At 32.2% G+C, this 19,420-nt stretch overlaps 1 protein-coding gene across 1 annotated transcript in view; it reads right to left on the bottom strand.

Annotated features, from left to right (window-relative positions):
• The window catches only part of MNAT1 (MNAT1 component of CDK activating kinase), a 167,865-nt gene that overhangs the window by 61,350 nt on the left and 87,095 nt on the right, over positions 1 to 19,420 (bottom strand). The window contains exon 7 of the mRNA XM_006185722.3: positions 10,779 to 10,900. Coding sequence (XP_006185784.1) covers positions 10,779 to 10,900 — 122 coding nt within the window. The remainder of the gene's footprint in view (positions 1 to 10,778; positions 10,901 to 19,420) is intronic.

Here is a 19,420-nt window from a genome sequence, read left to right as displayed (position 1 = left end):
AAGCAACATTTCTTAAACTTTTCTTACAATAATTAGTAAATATTCTTTACATCAGAACTTAATAAAAATGTTAGACATATGCAAATATAACTGAAACAAGAGTTTCATAAACAATACTTACATTTACTATATACAATGCCCTTGTCTAATTTATTTTGTTTTACTATATTTTTAAAAATATTGGACATAATCCACAATCTGAAAACATTAATAATATAGCCTTTAAATATATCATTTTTAAACTTCGAGAGTTAAGATGATACTGGATAAATTATCTATAATAAATAAATAAAAACCACCAAGACCAGTAGGCAAGCTCAACAAACAGATGGAAGTGGCAGAACCACCATGAAGCTATACATGTTAACTTCAAGCAAATGAGAGAACAAAGGTAACAACTAAGTCTTCCTCAGGAAGAATGGTGGTTTCTTGGAAAAGTGACCATAGAGTTCCAAGAAATACTGTCAAGAGGCAGGTCAAAAATTGAAAATCAAGAAACTGCAGTATAACTGTATGATTTAGAAATATACAGATACATAGTACAACAAAAACTAAGTCGGAGAAGCTGGCAGAGTCAAAAATTTATCTTGAGGCATGTAGATTCCAATAAAGGCAATAAGCTTTGAAAAATAACCTGAAATAGCATCTTGCTTTCAGTCAAATATCATAGCTACATAAAACCAATCAGCATCTTCTCCCACACTGAAATGTTTCATCAGGAAGAGTCAATGCTGGCTGGTCATCTAATCCACATTTTACCACCTTATTGCTATTTTTCTTTTCAAAAATTGTATTCTCTTCAAAAAGGTTTCATAAACTAAAAAAAAAATGACTATCCCACTGTATTCATTCTGCTCTTTCAAAGCACAGCCATTTGTTTTCCAGATCCAACAATCACAATTCTTTTAATCTAGGCAGGATCTAATTTCTAACCAGTACTTTATTTCTGTTGCTCTTACTTTTTTCAAATCTAAGTCTCCATATTCTTCTGAAAGAAGTATGACCAAGTATGACACAGAACTTAATTTTATGACTAAACTGATAAGATTTGGTGTTACAGAAACATGACCCAGGATCCCATCCTCAGGGGCAACTCTTACAGACAGTTGCACACCTAGCATATTGGACAGTCAAAGCAGATCATTGTTTATCACACATGCTCCTTTATACAAGAAAATTATTTTCTGTAATAATCATGAAAAGAAAAACAATAACAATGCTGGAAAAACACAGTGAGATTTTTCTATTTTTGGACTTTGTACACATAATTATGCCACTAGAAATTTTTAATGTAAAATTAAAATAAAATTTACATAACAAAAAGGGAAAGTAACAAATTAAAATATGCATTAATTATATTAATTTAATTTTTGAAAACAGTAAAATATAAGTATATAACAGACTGTCATATTATAGTTTGTTTTGAGCTTTTACTTCTGCAAATTTTTCACTGAATACATTAAAATTGATCTTCTTTGCATATTTATGTTTAATAGGTAATAAAGCCAGATTATTCCATTTATCCTTGTTCATAATAAATTAAAGAATATTTTTGTTAATTTTAATTTCAAGTTTCTTTCTTTAAGCAATAGATATCCAAACAGCTAGGAAATATCTTAATGATAAAAATTAGCTGTATTTATAGTTTCATAAAATAGCTATTTCACAATAAATTCCGTAAGTTGCAATACTGTTTGTTTCTTTAGGATTTTTTCCTAGAAACTTTCAGGCTACCCCTATTCAAAAAGCTTTAAACACAAATAAATGTTCCAAGAACTTAAATTCTATTTCATCATCTCTTCAATCACTAGATAATCAGCGTTTATTTCAAATCTACAGCTTAAACTCAGAAATATTTAGTAATACCGAGGAGATGGAAAGAGAAATTTTGCCAGAAAGGAGCTAGAAAGATTCTGAGATCTTACTAACTTAACTCTAAGTGAGGCTAAATGTAGCTGAGTTCATTGGGGTTGGGAGAGAGAAGGGTTTGAGGCTGACTATAAACCTGGAAGCTCTCCAGGATTTCTGTGTACAATACAGTATTATTCAAGAACAAAAAATAAAGATGCTCATCAGAAGCTTACTTATATACTATGAAGTTCAAAAATAATAACAGCAATTATTTAGAACTTGGACCAACAAAAGATTTTTTCAGGAAAGAATATTTGAAAACCAACATTGTTTAGAACTGCTAGTACATGGTGATAAAAAAAATAGACTGACTTTTAATTGGTTTTATCATTTTTTAAAATTCTCTCCAGATAATGCAATCCTTATTGCCTGCACCTGGGATGCACCATTCCTACCACCCCACCCTTGCAACACTCTTGCTAGCAGATCACTTGTAACAAAGCTCTAACCCAAAAGCTTGTGAGTAACTACGCCCAACTCAATCCTATTTTCCTCATGGGGTAAAAAATGGGGATTGAAAACTTAGCTCATATTCGAGCAGAGTAATTTCGTTTTCCTTTTTTGAGACTATAAGTAAGCAAAGTTGTACATAATTTTAATTCACTGCCCTTAAATATACTACCTGAAACTAAAATAACCTAAAAGCATATAGCTTTTGCTGAATGAGCGAAAAAAGCTCATGCAGATTTTGAAAGCTCTGTATATGTCAAGGCAGAGGAAAAAGTATCCTGAAAGACTAAGAATCTAGTCCGAGCTTTGCACTAACCAGAGAAATGATTATGAACACAAGAGTTTTCTCCTTTGGCCTCTCCTGTAGAACTCATGAAAGTTCACTCTCCTGTGAAAAAGGAGAGTTGTTAAGGTTTTTTCCCAGTTCTTGTAGCCTCTCTAGAAACATATTTTTAAAAAACACTTGATAAATAACAGAATTTAAAGCAAGTGGCACAGCTGTCCTGCCTCAAAGAGCCCCTCCCCCTAGTCTCCCTCATCACATTTAAACGGCAACTTTGTTCCTCATACCATTCCACATCCAATCCATCAAAAATTCTCTATTTTACACTATCAAAATTATATTCATAATCTGACCAGCTTCGCAGCAACTATATTGTTAACCAACTTAGTATATAAGCCACTACCATCTTAACCAGGAGAGCTGCAAGTTTTCTTGCTTTCACCCACCATCGACTCTCCTATAACAGACTTTTGTAAATGTAAATCATTGGACACACCTTTGTTTAAAATTCAATAACTTATCATCTTCTTCAAAGTAAAAGCCCAAGTCTTGACTATCATCTCAAAAAAACCACAAAATACCCTACATGATCTAACTGGGTTCAGCCTGCCTTCTTACATAAAAACCTGCTACCACTCTGACGTCATCTCCTACTATTCCTCACTTCATTCTGCTCCAGACAGTGGCCTTCTTTCTTTTCCTCACTCCCACAAGGCCTTTGTGCTTACAATTTTGTCTGCCTCTGCCCATAATATTACATGATTAGCTTCTTTGCTTAATTTATGTATGTTCAAATATCATCCTACAAAAAATATTCCACTCCTACCTATGTAAAAATAGCACTCTACTCCAATCACTACATACCCCTTTATCCTGCTGCATTTGTCTTCAAAATATTGTCATCTAACAAATTCATTAGTGTATTTATATTTTTGGTTTCATCCCTGTAGAATGTAAGCTTCATGACAGTAGGTATTCTCTCTGTTTTGCTCACTGTTTTTTTGGTACCTAGAAAAGTAACTGGCACACAGGAGGTGCTTCATAATAGAATGAGTAATAATCAAATGAACAAAAGTTTAAAAATTGCTAAATAATCAATTGTTTTCTCAGTTAACATGAGCTAAATACTATGAGGTTTCATTTCCCAACGGAGAAAATTATATACAGATATACAGGGTTGATTAATTTTATAGTGATTTGGGAGGAACTGAGTAAATTCTAATAAGAAATTGAACTTCTTTTTTTAGAGTCCTGTAGAAATCTGAATTAAAACTATATTCTATTGTAGTAATTTATAGTTATAATTGTATTATTAAACTAAATAATTTCATTTATTTAATGCTGCTTTTCTGAGATTAATTTTGGAATATATGTATTTTCTAATTAATATTATGATTTAATAGTCTTAAAGACCTTACTACAAAAGACTATCCTGGAATCAACTGTATAATTACATTTCCTCAGTGACCTTGTAATCTCGTGAGCATTTACTCCAGACTAAACAGCCTCATTCAGCTGCCCTGTGTCTGACTGTCGATGAAAGAAGCTTGTTTGACAACTGCTTCAAGTAGAAACATATTCTTTCCAAGATTGCATAAAAAGATTTAAAACTTACAGGACTAGTGCCAGACTAAAACTTAAAGCGCAAAGGTTCATGATAGACGTGTGAGCTGATTTCTAATTCAAATGCCAACAAAAACAGATATTAAAGACATTTTGCTGTCACAGCCAGAAAAAAGAGTTAATTTAGTAACACTTTGATAATTATGACAAAGTATATATCATATATTACATACTCATACATATTGCAATCTTTTGTGAATTTGTATTTTCCCATATTACATGATTTTCTGGTGTCCTTGAGAATTTTTCTAAATATATAAACTTAGATAGCCAGGATCAAAAACAAAACAAACATAAAACAAACACCTTTTCTCCATTCTTCCACAATTCATGTATAAGTTAGTAGGTGGAGATTCTTACCAAAAAAAACAGAAATTCTGCGGCATGATTTTTAAAAAATACTTCAACATAATAAAGAAAAAAAATCACTTAACCAACCAAAATGATACTTAATGATGAAACACTTAAAGCACTCAAAAAAAAAATCAGATAGAAGAAACCGCAGTTATCAAAATTGTATAACATCACGTCAAGAAAATTCCAGTCAAATGCAATAAAATATGAAAGTAAAGTCAGAGAGTATTTAAAAGAAAGAAAAAGTGTTTGTTCAAATGATTGACTTCTAGATAGTCACCTAAAAGAACAATTAAAATTATCAGTTAAACAGCTAGATTCAAAACAAAAGTATTTTTAAGCAAGAACAGGTTAGAAAGAATAATGAAAACAACTTTATAACAATAGCGTCACAAGTATGATAAAATAAAAATTAATTTCCAAGAAATGTTTGAGACATATGAAAACTCAATAAAATCTAAACGTCCACTCTTTCCTCACCAATTTTTTAGTCTGAAGCAATTCCAAATGAAATGCCAAAAAGAGTGGTGTTTGGTTGTATCCAGGGGGTGATAGGGACTACAAAAGTGTTCTACAGGAAATGAAGATTAAAATTTTATTCTACAGAAATTTGGCAGCAAATGGCTTCATTTAAATTCACAAATAAGGGTAACTGAAAAACGCACATCTTACTAAAGATTATAGTTTATCTTATAAAACAACAGTTTTCCCTTATTTCTATAATAGGTTCATGAATGAATAACTCATATTACATAATCATGTATGTATTTAAAATAGTAACAATACCTCACTAAATAATTTGAGACTGATTAATAAAATTGATAAATGCTTATAATTTATATCCGTTAAGGGAAAAACTCTTCTTTGGGTGGAAGGTAGTAAAATATTAACTAGAAAGTCAGTTGATTATTAAAAAGACAGTCTCACAATGCCAATCAATGCGACTTTACTAAATTAACCACTAAAGCTGCAGTCTGGGGAATTTCAATTAGCAGTTAAATTTTTCCAATGCTTGCTCCCACTGGCAAAGAATTAATAAAACATGTTTACATATTGCCTTGAGCAAACCAGAAGAGTACTACCAGTGCAATTTCAATTACAATTGTATATTCATAATACCCTCTTGAATGAGAAATTCTCATTTATTCTTCATCTGCTTCTCAAGTTTAACTAACTTTATAAAAGATCTCAGTAAAAACCACCTAAAATCTCATGGCAGTGTACTTCCAATTTCGTCCTTTATCTCATGAGGACAAAAATGTTAAACATGAGGCATTGGAGATACAATGATCCCACGATCTTATGCCATAAACTCCAAAAATATATATAATTAAAATTATTTTGAAAGTGCCTGCATCCATAGTTTTGTACCAACAAAGAGCTACAAAGTGTGCTATTCTTAACTTCATTATGTCATACAGATTTCAAAGCAGATACAGGAAAATGGAAATGAGATAGTTAATTCATTCCCTATTTGCCTCTAGAGAAAATTGAATTTGTTTCCTCTGTAGAATAACATAATATAAAATAGAAATCTTTTCTAAGCAGGAAAAAAAAGAGAAGAGTAGAAGCCAGAGTTTTATGGGAAGGGAGAGAGTCCGTTGTAAAGGAATAACTGGGGCTTATTAGATGCAATCTTTTAACAAAGATATTGACAACTCTTAGAACAGATGTATAAGTATTACACCTCAAGTCAATGCAAGTTCTATTCCTTGTACCTTAAGAGCAGCACCTTTGTAGATACCAAATTATTCTTTCAAAAGTCACTTCACAGAGTAACTTCTTCAGTTTCTCTCTAAATGTTTCTAAAAATTAGATTATGTAAAAAAAACTATTAAATCTAGAGTAATAAAAAAGGAAGAATGCATGCATCTTCAAATAATAATCCCAGAAAAGAAAATGAACTAGTAAAATAAGAAATCAATTTAGGATTCATTTTGGCAACTGTTTTAAGTATGAGGTTATAACATATCACCAAAGAGACCACCTGAGCTAATTCTGGCTCCAAAAACAAAAAACTGTATGGAATTCAATCCCTTTCTTAAGATAGAAGACTGAGGAGAAAGAAGGTGTGAGATACATTCTATTTTGGGAGATACTTCTACATCAAGAAAAAGTCAATTTTTTACAGCAATTCCGACATCAATACTAATGATCTGGAAATCCTTAGCCACAGATGGCTGAAAGAAATTTACAGTCAAGGTTTACCGCTTGAAATGTATACATGTTTACTTATAATCAGAACAATTTGTCTTCTTAACTGTTGTGGATACAGAATATATGTTAACAGTCTTTGTTGAAAGAAACAAAAATATACTTCCAGTATTGTAGAACTAACCATACTCTAAATTTGTCAGTACTTAATGAAAGCCCCCACCTCACCCCCAAACCACTAAAACAAAACAAAATCAAACCATGATCCAGTGTCCTTTATTTACATTCAAATAAGATTTTACGTATGAAACACTTGGGAAAGTACAAACACTATGATTATACCTTATCTAAAGTGCAGTTACCATACATTTTAAAATTCAAACCATAATGGTAAAGACAGAAGGAAACCAAAAAGGGCTCCAAACAATCAGAAGTGTTGCCAAAGCTTATCCTATTTAAAATGTTTACTCAAAAAAGGAAGGAAAAAACAGTCAATAGAGCTACATCTGTTTCACACAGAATTCTAACAAGTTTAGCTGAATATTCACAAAGATATATACAGCAGCACCACCACCACAGCAGATTAAAAAAGGAAAAAGAAGAGGATATTCCATTGAAGAGACCTAACAAAAATCAACAAAAAATGAACATACAAGAGGATAAGAACTATTTAAAAAACCAGCCAGGACTCAGATGCTGGGGAAGAGCAAAATTTGGGTGTCATAGAGGAGGAGTAGAACACCTACTGCCACCCTCCCTGATCCTGCAGTGAGACAGACAAGTCTTCAACCACTGAGGAAAGGCAGAAAACCCACTCTTACCTAAACTAACATACTGACAAAGCAGAGGCTGAAGGAGAGGCAGGAAACTGTCCTGTATCCAAGACCTCCTATCCCCCACCAACACAAGACAGAGCTCGGCTGTAGGGTTGGAAGAGGAATAGCAAACTCACCTGCATCATGAAGTAAGAGACAGAAGTTGTTTGCCTCTGAGTAAGAGAAAGGTACAATGAGAAAGCACCATTCTGAGGCTCTGACACAAAGGACCCCCGAAGACTAAAATCAGAAAAGAAGAACTAAGAAGATTCCCTTGCTCCCACCACAACACTTTTCCCAAGGAAAAAGCAAGAGGAGTCTCTTGCTGAGAAGGGACACTAAGAGAGAGAACCCCTTCTATGGCTCAAACTTACAGAGTCAGAGTCTGCTGAAAGCTGAGGGTGGAGCAAGAAGACAGAGAAAATCTCTCCAGCACTCCAGGCCTCATACTGTGCACAAAGTGGCAGCAGATCATGGCTGGAAGAATTTGATGCCTGTGATATACTAATGGTAACTTAAGCAACAACAAAATCCAAACTGAGATCAAACTACAGACTAAATACTCAACTCCCTACTAATGGCCTGACAGGAAAAGGGGCATAAATATTTCTGGCCATAAATATTAATAATCTCAGTTTCTACTGTTCTGTTGCACAGAATGTCCAATATTCACAAGAAAGAAAGAAAAACAAATCTATCATCAAGACATAAAATAGTCAATAGAACTAGACCTAGAGATGCTGGAACCAACAAAGAGGCACTTGAAAATAACATGATTAATAAGCTAAAGGATTTAGTGAAAAAAATGGATAATATGTACAAATAGATAAGGAATTTCAGCAAAGAGATGGAAATTACAGGAAAAAGTGAAGTGAAAATGCTAGAAACCTACACTGCAGTATCAAAGCATTCCTGTGATGGGCTTATCAGCAGAAGGGACACTGAAGAAGACTAAGTGAACTTTGAGGATAGGACAAGAGGAATTACCCAAACTTTTGAAATACAAATTCAAGAAAAGATTGAAAAACACAAAAAAGAGCATCCAAGAACTATAAAACATCAGAAGGTCTTATATATGTTAAGTCAGAGTCTCAGAATGAAAACACAGAGAAAATGGGGCAGAATGAATCTGCGAAGAGATACTGGATGAGCTATTTATAAAAAAAAAACAACAAATTATAGATCCAAGATTTCAAAGAAACTTTTAAAGCTTATAGAAAGTATATGTTTATATATAATGCCAGATGACTGTAGAAAACATATAGTAAATCTTGCTCTTCTTAATTCAATCTTCTTAATTCAATTTATTTGGCGTATGTAGACCTGTGCTAGCAAATACGGCACCCATTAATCATACATGGTTATTTAAGTTAAACTGAATAAAATTTAAAACTCAGTTTTTCAATTGCACCGGGCACATTCAAGTACTCAGTAGAAACATGCAACTGGTGGCTACTACACTGGACAGCAGAGACACAGAACACATTTCTAAAAGCTTTATTGGATAGTGCTGGTTTCACATTCAATGTAATTACTGATATAGTTAAGATCAAATCTACCACCATATTTGTCTCCTAATTATTCCATTTCTTTATTTTTTGCCTCTCTCTTTTCCTGTCCTCCTTCTCATTAATAGATCTCATTAATAGATTTTTAATGATCTCATTACTTTCTCTGCTATTGGCTTATTGACTATCCCTCTTTATTCTACATTTTTAGTTGTTGCTGTAGGGTTTATATTAAACATATCCAAACACTATTATACCACTTCATGTATAGAGTAAGAATATTACAACAGCAAAGTTTTTTTCCCTCTTCCTATCCTTTGTACTAACTGCTATACAGTTTACTATTGTGTTATTATTATTCACAGCCATTTTCATAATCTTTCAAATGTAATTTTGATGACAAAATTATTGGAAAAGGCAACTGTAACAGAGGAGTACTATTTTAAATATTCTGTCTTCACTGACATTAAAAGTAAAGATTTTAAGAAAATTTATTCTAGAGATAAAGAATTCTGGCTCTTGCTAACCCAGTAAGAGATTAAAAAATTGATGTCTGTATCACATAACTTTATACATCATAAAATTCAATACTGCCTGTCTTTTCAAGTTTCAATTTTAGCACTTAAGCCAATTATTTGATAAATTTGTTATCTCAAACTCAAGGAAGGTTTTAGGTTCTGTTTCACTTCCCCACAGCTTCATTCTTGGAGGTTTCAGGACTTTTAAGAGAATACAAAACTAAGGAAAATCTTAAGATCTATCAAATAGCAGAAAACTGAATTATCAATCATTTTAACAGTAATTAGACCTTGGAGCCTCCATATTCATATCTAAAATGCTACGCACCCATGTTCAAGGTTGCAGTTTTGCTTTGACGATTCATGTAGGTTTTATTATCTGTTTCATCCATTTTATTTTTGTTTTGGGGGTCTTTTTTTGTTTTTATTACTTGGCTTCATTATATCCATTATTTTCTTTTTACATTATTTTCTTTACACTATTTTATTTTGTTAAGAAACAACTGTTCCTGGATCATCTTTTCATTCAATATTTTAGACTCAGACACCAGATCAAGATATGATTTGCTCCATCCTACAAAGCCTGTGCCTGTACAAATGCAAATACCCATTTGTTCCCCTAAGACAGACTGTGATAATCTCCATCACTCATAATAGCCACAATCCCAGGTTCACTTCCAAAATGAATGCATATAATACAGTTTTTAAGCCACTAGGCCAGCCCTACATTATATAATTTGACAAAATATATTTTGTGGCTCATTTCTCATAATTTCACTTTATACAGCAGACAATGAGTAAATCTACTTTTTCTCATGGCAAAGAGTTCAACTCTATTTTCACTGGCTTATTGCTGACTAAATTAAGCTCCTACTTCCCCATCCCCCCAAAAAAACAGGGAGCTGAGAATGAAAACAGCTACTTCAGTACAGCTGCCAAAGAGAGCCTTAAAAGGGAACTAATACAATCCAATCTCAATCTCAAAAGACCTTATAATACCATAGAAAAAAATAATGTATTAACTTAGTATTAAGCACCATTCAATTTTTACAAAAGAGTAAAGTCCTATAAACTCAAAATCTAAAGACGTTAATGTGTCAGTTAAAAACATAACAACAAAGCCTAAACATCAGCTCCTCAATGAGATTTTCTGAGCACTTACCCAAGTCTTCCAAGCATTTCAAGCTCAGGAACTTGCGGTCCACACGTCTCTATTTGCAGTGGTTGGTATTCATACAGAACTTCTTCAAGCTTTTGAATTGGTGCTAATGAAATATGTTGTCCCTGTTAGAAAAATGAAGGGAGGTGATACTTTTTAATACTACTTTCCTATAACTACTTATTTGTAATCATTTTAAAGATGAACTAAATTCCTCACATTAAAAATATTACCCTTAATTTATTACGTTACTGAAACCCACATTATATAATTAACATAGAGTCAAAAACACATGATTTAAAGAAGAAAAACCAAATCCAACATTAAATTCAAATTTAGCCTTAAAGAGTATAGCTGTTCAATGTCAATGGTAAAATTCAGCAAATATATAAGCAGTCTGTCCTCACATTTTCCTATGTTTATTATACAACTTTGACAATTTTGGTAACCAGTGTTTTCTTGAAAGCCCTAATTAAAGAAGGACACTAATGAAATTACTCTCTGCAAAGTTTTGCCATATAAATGCCTACTCTCTTAAGACTTTAAAATGGAATCAAACTTACTTACCAAATGTGTGTATGTGATATCTACTTAGACACACACACACACACACACAGAAATTTTATGCTAAAAACTAAGCTGAATGAAATATCCAGGTATTTTTCTAAAAAGAAAGAACTACTGGATAACTAAAATAAAAAGACCATATTTGATCACAAATATACAAAATAAAATGTCATTCAGCCATACAGCACCATCATACTGAGATTTACTTATTTATCATAATCAAATTTTTAAAAATCTCTATTATTTTATATAGTCCATGTTTTCTGATTCTAACTCTAGTTCTGCAATTTTCTTGGTATAGTTCTCATTAGTTTCTCTTCTTCCTAAACTATTAATAAAAACCAGTTCTTATAGTTACTAATTACAGTGTTTTTGTTAATTGACATATGAGCCAACAACTCCACTTATGGGTATATATACCAAAGTAGTGAAAGTAGAAACTTGAACTGATATTTGTACACCTGTTTGTAGCAGCATTATTCAAAATAGCCAAAAGGTAAAAGTAAACCATGTGTCCATCGATAGATTAATGAATAGGGTATACATACAACGGAATATTATTCAGTCTTGAAAGAAATTTTTACACATGCTAAAACATGATGAACCTTAAAGACATTATGCCAAGTGAATGAAATAAGCTAATCACAAAACAACAAATACTGTATGATTTCAATGACACAAAGCTCCTAGAGCAGTCAAATTCATAGAGACAGAAAACAGAATGGTGGATGCCAGAGGCCATGGGAGGACAAAGGATGAGATATTAGTATTTAAATGAGCACAGACTGTATGTAACTTGTTGCTTTTCCCTTAAAAAAAATAAAAAATAAATCAGTATAGAGTTTTAGTTGGAGAAGATTAAAAAATCCTAGTGATGGAGGCACACTGTGAATGTACTTAAGAATGGTTAAAATGGTAAAGTTTATGTTATGTACACTTTACCACTATTTTTTAAAATAGGTTTTAGATATTCTGATTTACTTATTTATCTGGCTGAAATACTACACACCAACAAAGAGAATAAAAGTGAGGTATCTGGAAAACTCCATTAACATTATTTTAACCCTTAACCTCCATATGTTTCACAGTCTTTCTAAATAAACATGAAACACTCAAGCTAAATCTTATACTACCTCACAGTAATCCAATTTTTGAACAGTAAATCTGAGTAGAGTATTATATAGGTTAAGAAGAGGCCCAAGGGGGATATTTTGAGTGGCATTTTGACAACCCTGCTTCAAAATGTCTTCTTCATAAGTTGCCAAGTACTGCATCCTCCCACCACATGATACAAACAGTCCACTATTACTGTCATATTTTTTAGATTGGGGGAAAAAAAAAAGAAGAGAAAAGAAAAAGAAAAACTGTAAGAATTTTAAAAGAACACCTATTATATTATAGTCATCCCATGACACAGTACTGCAGATTACTTTGATTATTCCATTTTCACATTACAGATAAGAAAGCAAGGCCCAGGAAAGATGATACAGAATGGATACTTTCAAGAGCTGGAATATTTTTCAGGGAAGATAATATTCAAAAAAAGATGGGCTCTTTTAAGTCACTACAGTGGGAATCAACATATTAAAAGTAACCATTGCCTAAATATCAGCAACTGATGCCCAAGTTACTGAAGTTATGATGCATATAATCCAGTCTTTTGAGGTATATAAAAGATCATCTAATAATAATAGTTAATATTATTTACTCAGTGCCAGGCACTGGCCTAAAGGCTTTTAATGCATTATTTCATTAGTACTGACAGTAGATTTTTGAGATAAATGTTATCATCCCTACTTCACAGATGAGGAACAGGGGTTTAGATACGTGACTTAGCAAGGTCACACTAGTTAATGGTGGGTTAAGGATTAGAAGCCAAGTCTCTCAGATTTTAAAGTCTGTGCTCTTTTCCCCTAACTTCTTTATTTCATGGATAAAGAAACTAAGGCCCCCTAAGATATAAATTTTCCTAAAGTAACATAGAGTCATATCTCCTATTTCCTGTCCAGTATGGGCTCTACCATACCACACTGCCTTTTAATAGCCTATTTTTAGACAATATAATCATAGTTGCTCAATTTAAAAATCTGATGTTACTAAGTCAGTCCTAGATGGTTTAAAACAAATTTTTATACAAAATCTAATAATTTAAACACAGTCAAAATGCCACAGGTTCAAAAAGAAATGTTTTTTAGAATTATGTATTTAGAGAGATATAAAGATTACTCAATGGTAATTCTGTTTACCATGAGAATAAAACAAAGTTCATAAGTGACACACAACCTGATATTGTAACATTCAATCTATTTTCAAAAAACTGGTGTGAGATAAATGCCAAATTGCTTAAATCTAAAGCTGAAGAAGAATTTACAGGACAAGTCAATGACATAATTAAGATTAAAAAAAAAATCACCAAGAGATCAGATGTCTCAACACGAAGTGCTATGAGGAAAATGTTAAGAGGTTTCAAGTGACTGGAGGCTAAAGGCTGTTTAAAAGTTTCTGGATGTGGTATTTCCATTCAAAATAGTAAGTATGATATTATTCTAAATTACCAGGAAAAGTAGGATTCAGATTAAAGAAGTCACACTGTATCATACACTAGTAATACATAACACGTGAACTAAATTTGACTTCGTACCAAATGATACGGTATAGACTGCAGGGCTACAGAAAATCAAGAGAGGAAGAATCAATGAAAGGTAGAAAACTGAAACAGTGCAACTTGTGCTAGACCTCACAGGACAAAGTCTACAAAAGCAAGGCAATGGAGAGACAGCCATATACTGGAGCAGCATGTTGTGTCTTGAGACAGTAAGAAATAAACACAAGCAAAGAATGGATATACGGGGAGATGGGGGTAGAAAGAGACTGAATCAGTATAGTATTGCTTAAATCACAGCCAGAAAATACTCCAAGACTAATCGAACTTCTATGATAAAAAATGAGACTCTTCAAAACAACATCAAAACACATCTCCATCAAATTACCAAATAAATGATAAAATAAATGAATAATGCCCAATGTAACAAGAGAAGGTACAGAAAGATGCTCTCATACACTGCTGGCAGGAGAGCAAATAATGGAATTGTTTTCTTTATGAAAAGCAATTTAGTAAACCTTTAAAATATTCATATTTTAACCCAATAGTTTCACTTGTAAGAATTTACAAGAAAAAATCAGAAATATACTAATAAAATCTTCATTCAAAAGACTGTTCATCATAGTTTAATTTATAATTGTGAAAAACCAAAAGGAACATAAATATTCAGCAATACTGGAAAATTTAGGTAAATAAGAGTTCAACTGTAACAGCACTATACCATTTAAAATTAAGGTCAAAGAGAAATTAACAAGATATTAAGTATATAATGAGGATGATCTAAACTATTTTTTAAATCTGTATGAGAAAAAAACTATAACAAAAAACACCAAAATTAGCTGAGAAATCTCTAGGTGATAAGATTGTGAACTACTCATATTTTTATCTTTATGCAGTATTTTCTAAATTTGCCAAAATGGGTATATTTAGCTTGGTACCAATTTAGGAAGGAAAAAAAAGTCATGAGACATTTGGGGGAAAATTGAGGAAATGTGAATATGAACTGGGTATGAGATTACATTAGAGAATTTTTATCAGTTTTGTTTGGTGTCATTATGTCATTATAGTTATGTATAAGAATGTCCTATACCAGGGAAGATAAGAGGGACATGTAGGCTAAAGATAAAGAAATTCAAAGGTAAAATTTCACAGTAACTGCAGTTTGCTTCAAAATGGTTCAGAAAAAAATACATATAAAATGAAGCAAATTAAAAATTACTGAACCTAGATATTAGGTATATGAGCATTCATTCTATGATTTTTCTACTTTGCTATTTTTGAAAATTTTAATTATAAATAGTTTAAAAATATATCATGGAATCTTGGTTAGACTCAAAAGAAAAATAGCTATGCATTTATAGCAGAGAAGAATATAATAGTGCCAAAGAAAAAAGAGCCTAGAATCAAATAGGTCAAGTTTTTAGTTATTTTAGTAATTAGGGTTGAAGTAATATGGTCTAGATTTGAGTAGTGACTGAGAGGAAGAGGAAAAAAATTACTATAATTAACCAGCAAAACTTGGTAGCAATCTAGTACAACTGAGTGTAATACTAAAATGTGAAAACCAGACAGAGCTGAAGACTAATGGAAACAGGGAAATTGGGATAAGGAAGGATTGTGGAGAGAAGATTTTTTTTAAAAAAAGATAAAACACAGACTGGGACAAAATATTTGCAAACCACAGGCCTTACAGAGAATTTGTATCCAGAATACATACAAAGGACTCATAAGTGAATAATTAAAAACAAAAAACAAAAAACAAAAAAAAAATTTAAAAATGGACAGATTTTAATAGTTTGGCTATTAAGTACATGAAATGGCTAATAAGTACATGAAATGATGCTCAGCACCAAACTATTCCTCAATAAAGCTGTTTACAAAATAGTTTCAGGTGGTGGTTTAAGGTTCAATACTGCTGAGTATAAAATAACCAAGTAGAAATTTTCAGTAAAGGCAGCTAAAAATATAAAATAAACCAAAGAGATATTTTGCTGTTATCATCAACAAAATGATGGGCAAAGTCACAAGAATAAATAAGATCTGGAGGAGATAAATGTATAAAGAGTGAGAGCCTAACAATGAATCTTGAAAAACACCTACATTAAGTAACTCAAGTACATTTTGCTGATTTTCAAAAGTGTAACACAAAACTGAGGCCCTTTCAATTTCTGTTTTAGTTGCCATATAAATAGTAAATAAACAAGGTTTTGAGGGGGGAAACTGTAGCGAGAAGAGCCACAACAAATCATGCAACCTTAGATAATATCCACATTCAGAGGGGGAAAATGTATGCAAACTCCTCTGTCAATAGTATAAGTAAAATTTTACTCGTCTAGAATGTAACAAAATGGAGCCCCTGTTTCTCTTCTAAAATATACCTTAGAGTCCTAGGTTATATTTCAATCATTCGTTAGTTAAAAATATAAGCATTTGTGGAAAGATTCTAAAATTCAGCTCATTTCCATATAGAAAAACATACATTTGAAAAACAATGCAAATGCTGACAAAGGTAATTATACATGGCTGTAATTTTAAGCAATAATTTGAAACATAACTTTACCTTGTCTTACTCAGCAAGCTTCAAGTCTACTATGAAAGGACAGTTTACAGTTTACTGAGACTTATCTGTTATAGAACGTATAGTACACAACAAATATTATCATTATTTTTTCTCCTCAAATAAAGGAAAAGCACAAGCTACCTTTTGTACTAACTCTAAAATGCAAGATTTAATTCCAAATTAAAAATTACATGATCTAGGTTTCTGGAAGCCATTTAGTAACAGGTAAAGTTAACTCTGAAAACAACTCTTACTCTAAAAACTTTGGAGGGGGGAGGTATATCTCAATGGTAGAGTACGTGCTTAGTATGCTTGAGGTTCTGGGTTCAGTCCCTGGAACCTCTATTAAAATAAATAAATAAATAAATAAATAAATAATAAATAAATAAATAACCCTAATTACCACCAATAAATAAGTAAATAAATAAATAAATAAGAAACTGCCACATCAAAAAATTAAAAATGAAAAAAATACTTTTGGTCACTATGTTAATATGCACACACAGAATTCAGCAAACCATTTAAAGTAACATTAATAAAGAAAATATATTATTTTTTAATAAAAACAACCACAACAGAAATAGTCAATTAGTAATCATTAGCTGAAATAATAAAAATACTGTAAGTGAAAACACCCTTCCATATCAATCAATATATGATTTTCTGTTAAGTATCACCAAAGAGGTTGTAATTCAAAAAGTATTAGCAATTCAGGATGAGGGGTTAAATGATGCTAAAAATCCTTTAACACAATTTTAAGATTCAGAACTCTTAATTTCTCTATCTTGTTTAAATGATTTTTATTCACTAGACTGGCCACATCTTCAACATACTTGTTAATAAGCCCTGTAAGCTTGGTAAACATTCTTTGTATAAATATCTGTTTAACATGTCTCCCCTGTTAGACTCTAAGGCCCTATTATTCCCTGCCATGCTCAAAGCACAGTGCCTGGCTCAGTGCTGCTCAGTATTTTGTTGAATGAATGAATAATACAAAGGGGCATGTGAACAGTCATCTGGTGTAGTAGTATGAACACTAGGAAAACAATAAGATGGAGAGGCAAGTTTCCAAATTCAATAAATTTTAGAACGCTCCTCCTACGTGTGAACAATTGGAATTTTGCAAGCACACGTTCTATGAGAGTACGTAAAGAGTACATCTCCAGCTTCTCCACACACCACTACTGTTCTCTTTCACTTACTCATTAGAGAAGGTCAGCAGATGCTTTTTATCCCTAGGCTAGAAATGTGCTTTCTAGCCACTTAAGAACTCATTTCAACAAAATTTCAGACAATAAAACATTGTGGTTATTCTGTCACAATCATCACCCATTTAATAGACACATACTGAACACAGGCTATAAGCCAAGAACTAAAACGTACAGCAGTGAGCAACGCAAATACAAGCTCCTGCCCTCAGGGAACTTATATTCTAGAAAATCACTTTTCAATGAGATTGTTCCTTCTACTTTTACTGAATCATCTAAATGCAAAAGAAAAACAAACAAAACAATGACAATGGTGACTATTGCTCAAAAACTGGGTCCTCTTACAGGCTAAATTTATCAAATCCTACAAAATGTATCACATTGCTGAAGAGAATTACAAACCAGAATATTTCACTGTTCTCAGAGCATTAAACCACTACAGTTCTAGAGAACTATTTCCAGAGAAAATATCCTACAGGAGACCTTTTAGAAAATCAACTAAGTTAATTTTGAAATACTGTTTCTATGTTGGTAAACGTCCTAATAATTTAAATATGGGTGTGAACATATGTACATGTGTTTTCTATTTGTGCACGTATGTGCAGTTGTATAGGGATGTGGATGTATTATTTTTAACTGTGTCTGTGTGTGTGCTTTAAATGGGATAGAGAATACTTAAAAAATATACCTAGTACTGCCTTCAAGCTGCTCATTCTAAGTAGTGGGTTTTTGGGGGGTTTTGTTTTGGTTTTGTTTGGTTTGGTTTTTTTGTAATTCAGTTGTTTTCAACTTATTTTAGCAGCAAGCAGAGCAGTTTTTGTATTATGCTTTTCTGGTCATTCTAGGGTGATATCAGCCTGTCATCAGCACAACAGCTGCATGGTAACAAATTTTCCGGTAGCACATAATTTCATGGTAAGTACAATTCATTTTCCCCCATAGAAATAGCTTTCTCTAATTTCTTTCAAAATTTACAGTAAACAGCATAAGACAAATGAAGGACAAGACCCTACATGGTAAGAAGTAACTATATACTTATGCTGACACTGTCTCTAAACTAAAATGAACTGAGGTGATATTATTTCTCTAAGCTTCATTTTCATCATCAGTAATGGGTGGTGGCTGGGGGATAAGAGGGGGCTGGACAAGATGTTCTTCCAGGTCTAACCTGCTATGATTTCATGACCACTAAGTGGAAATAAATCACTACCTGGTAATGTATCATAAAAATAAAAAGAATTTTCTCCAAATTTAATGTAAAATATTTTGATTCTATATATATTAGAGAAACAGCCAGTTGAAAAAACAATCACTAATTCCCAGATTCCCAACTCTCTACTAGTATCATCAGACACTACTCCCTTTCTGAATGCATGTTTTATAATGAGCAGAATACATTTTTTAAAAATTATTATTTTTTTTAATTGAACTACAGTCAATTACAATGTATCAACTTCCGGTATACAGCACAATGTTTCAGTTTTGCATATACATACATACATTCGTTTTCATAGTTTTTTCCATTAAAGGTTATTACAAGATATTGAGCATACTTCCCTGTGCTATACAAAAGAAACTTTTTAAAATCTATTTTTATATATAGTAGCTAACATTTATAAATATCAAACTCCCCCTCACCTCCTTTCCCAGGTACCCATAAGATTGTTTACTAAGTCTGAGAGTGTTTCTGTTTTGTAGGTGAGTTCAG

Source organism: Camelus ferus, chromosome 6, assembly GCF_009834535.1.
Source record: "Camelus ferus isolate YT-003-E chromosome 6, BCGSAC_Cfer_1.0, whole genome shotgun sequence".
Taxonomy (NCBI): Eukaryota; Metazoa; Chordata; class Mammalia; order Artiodactyla; family Camelidae; genus Camelus; species Camelus ferus.
Note: the sequence above shows the minus strand (reverse complement) of the source record. Positions and strands in the feature narration are given on the sequence as shown.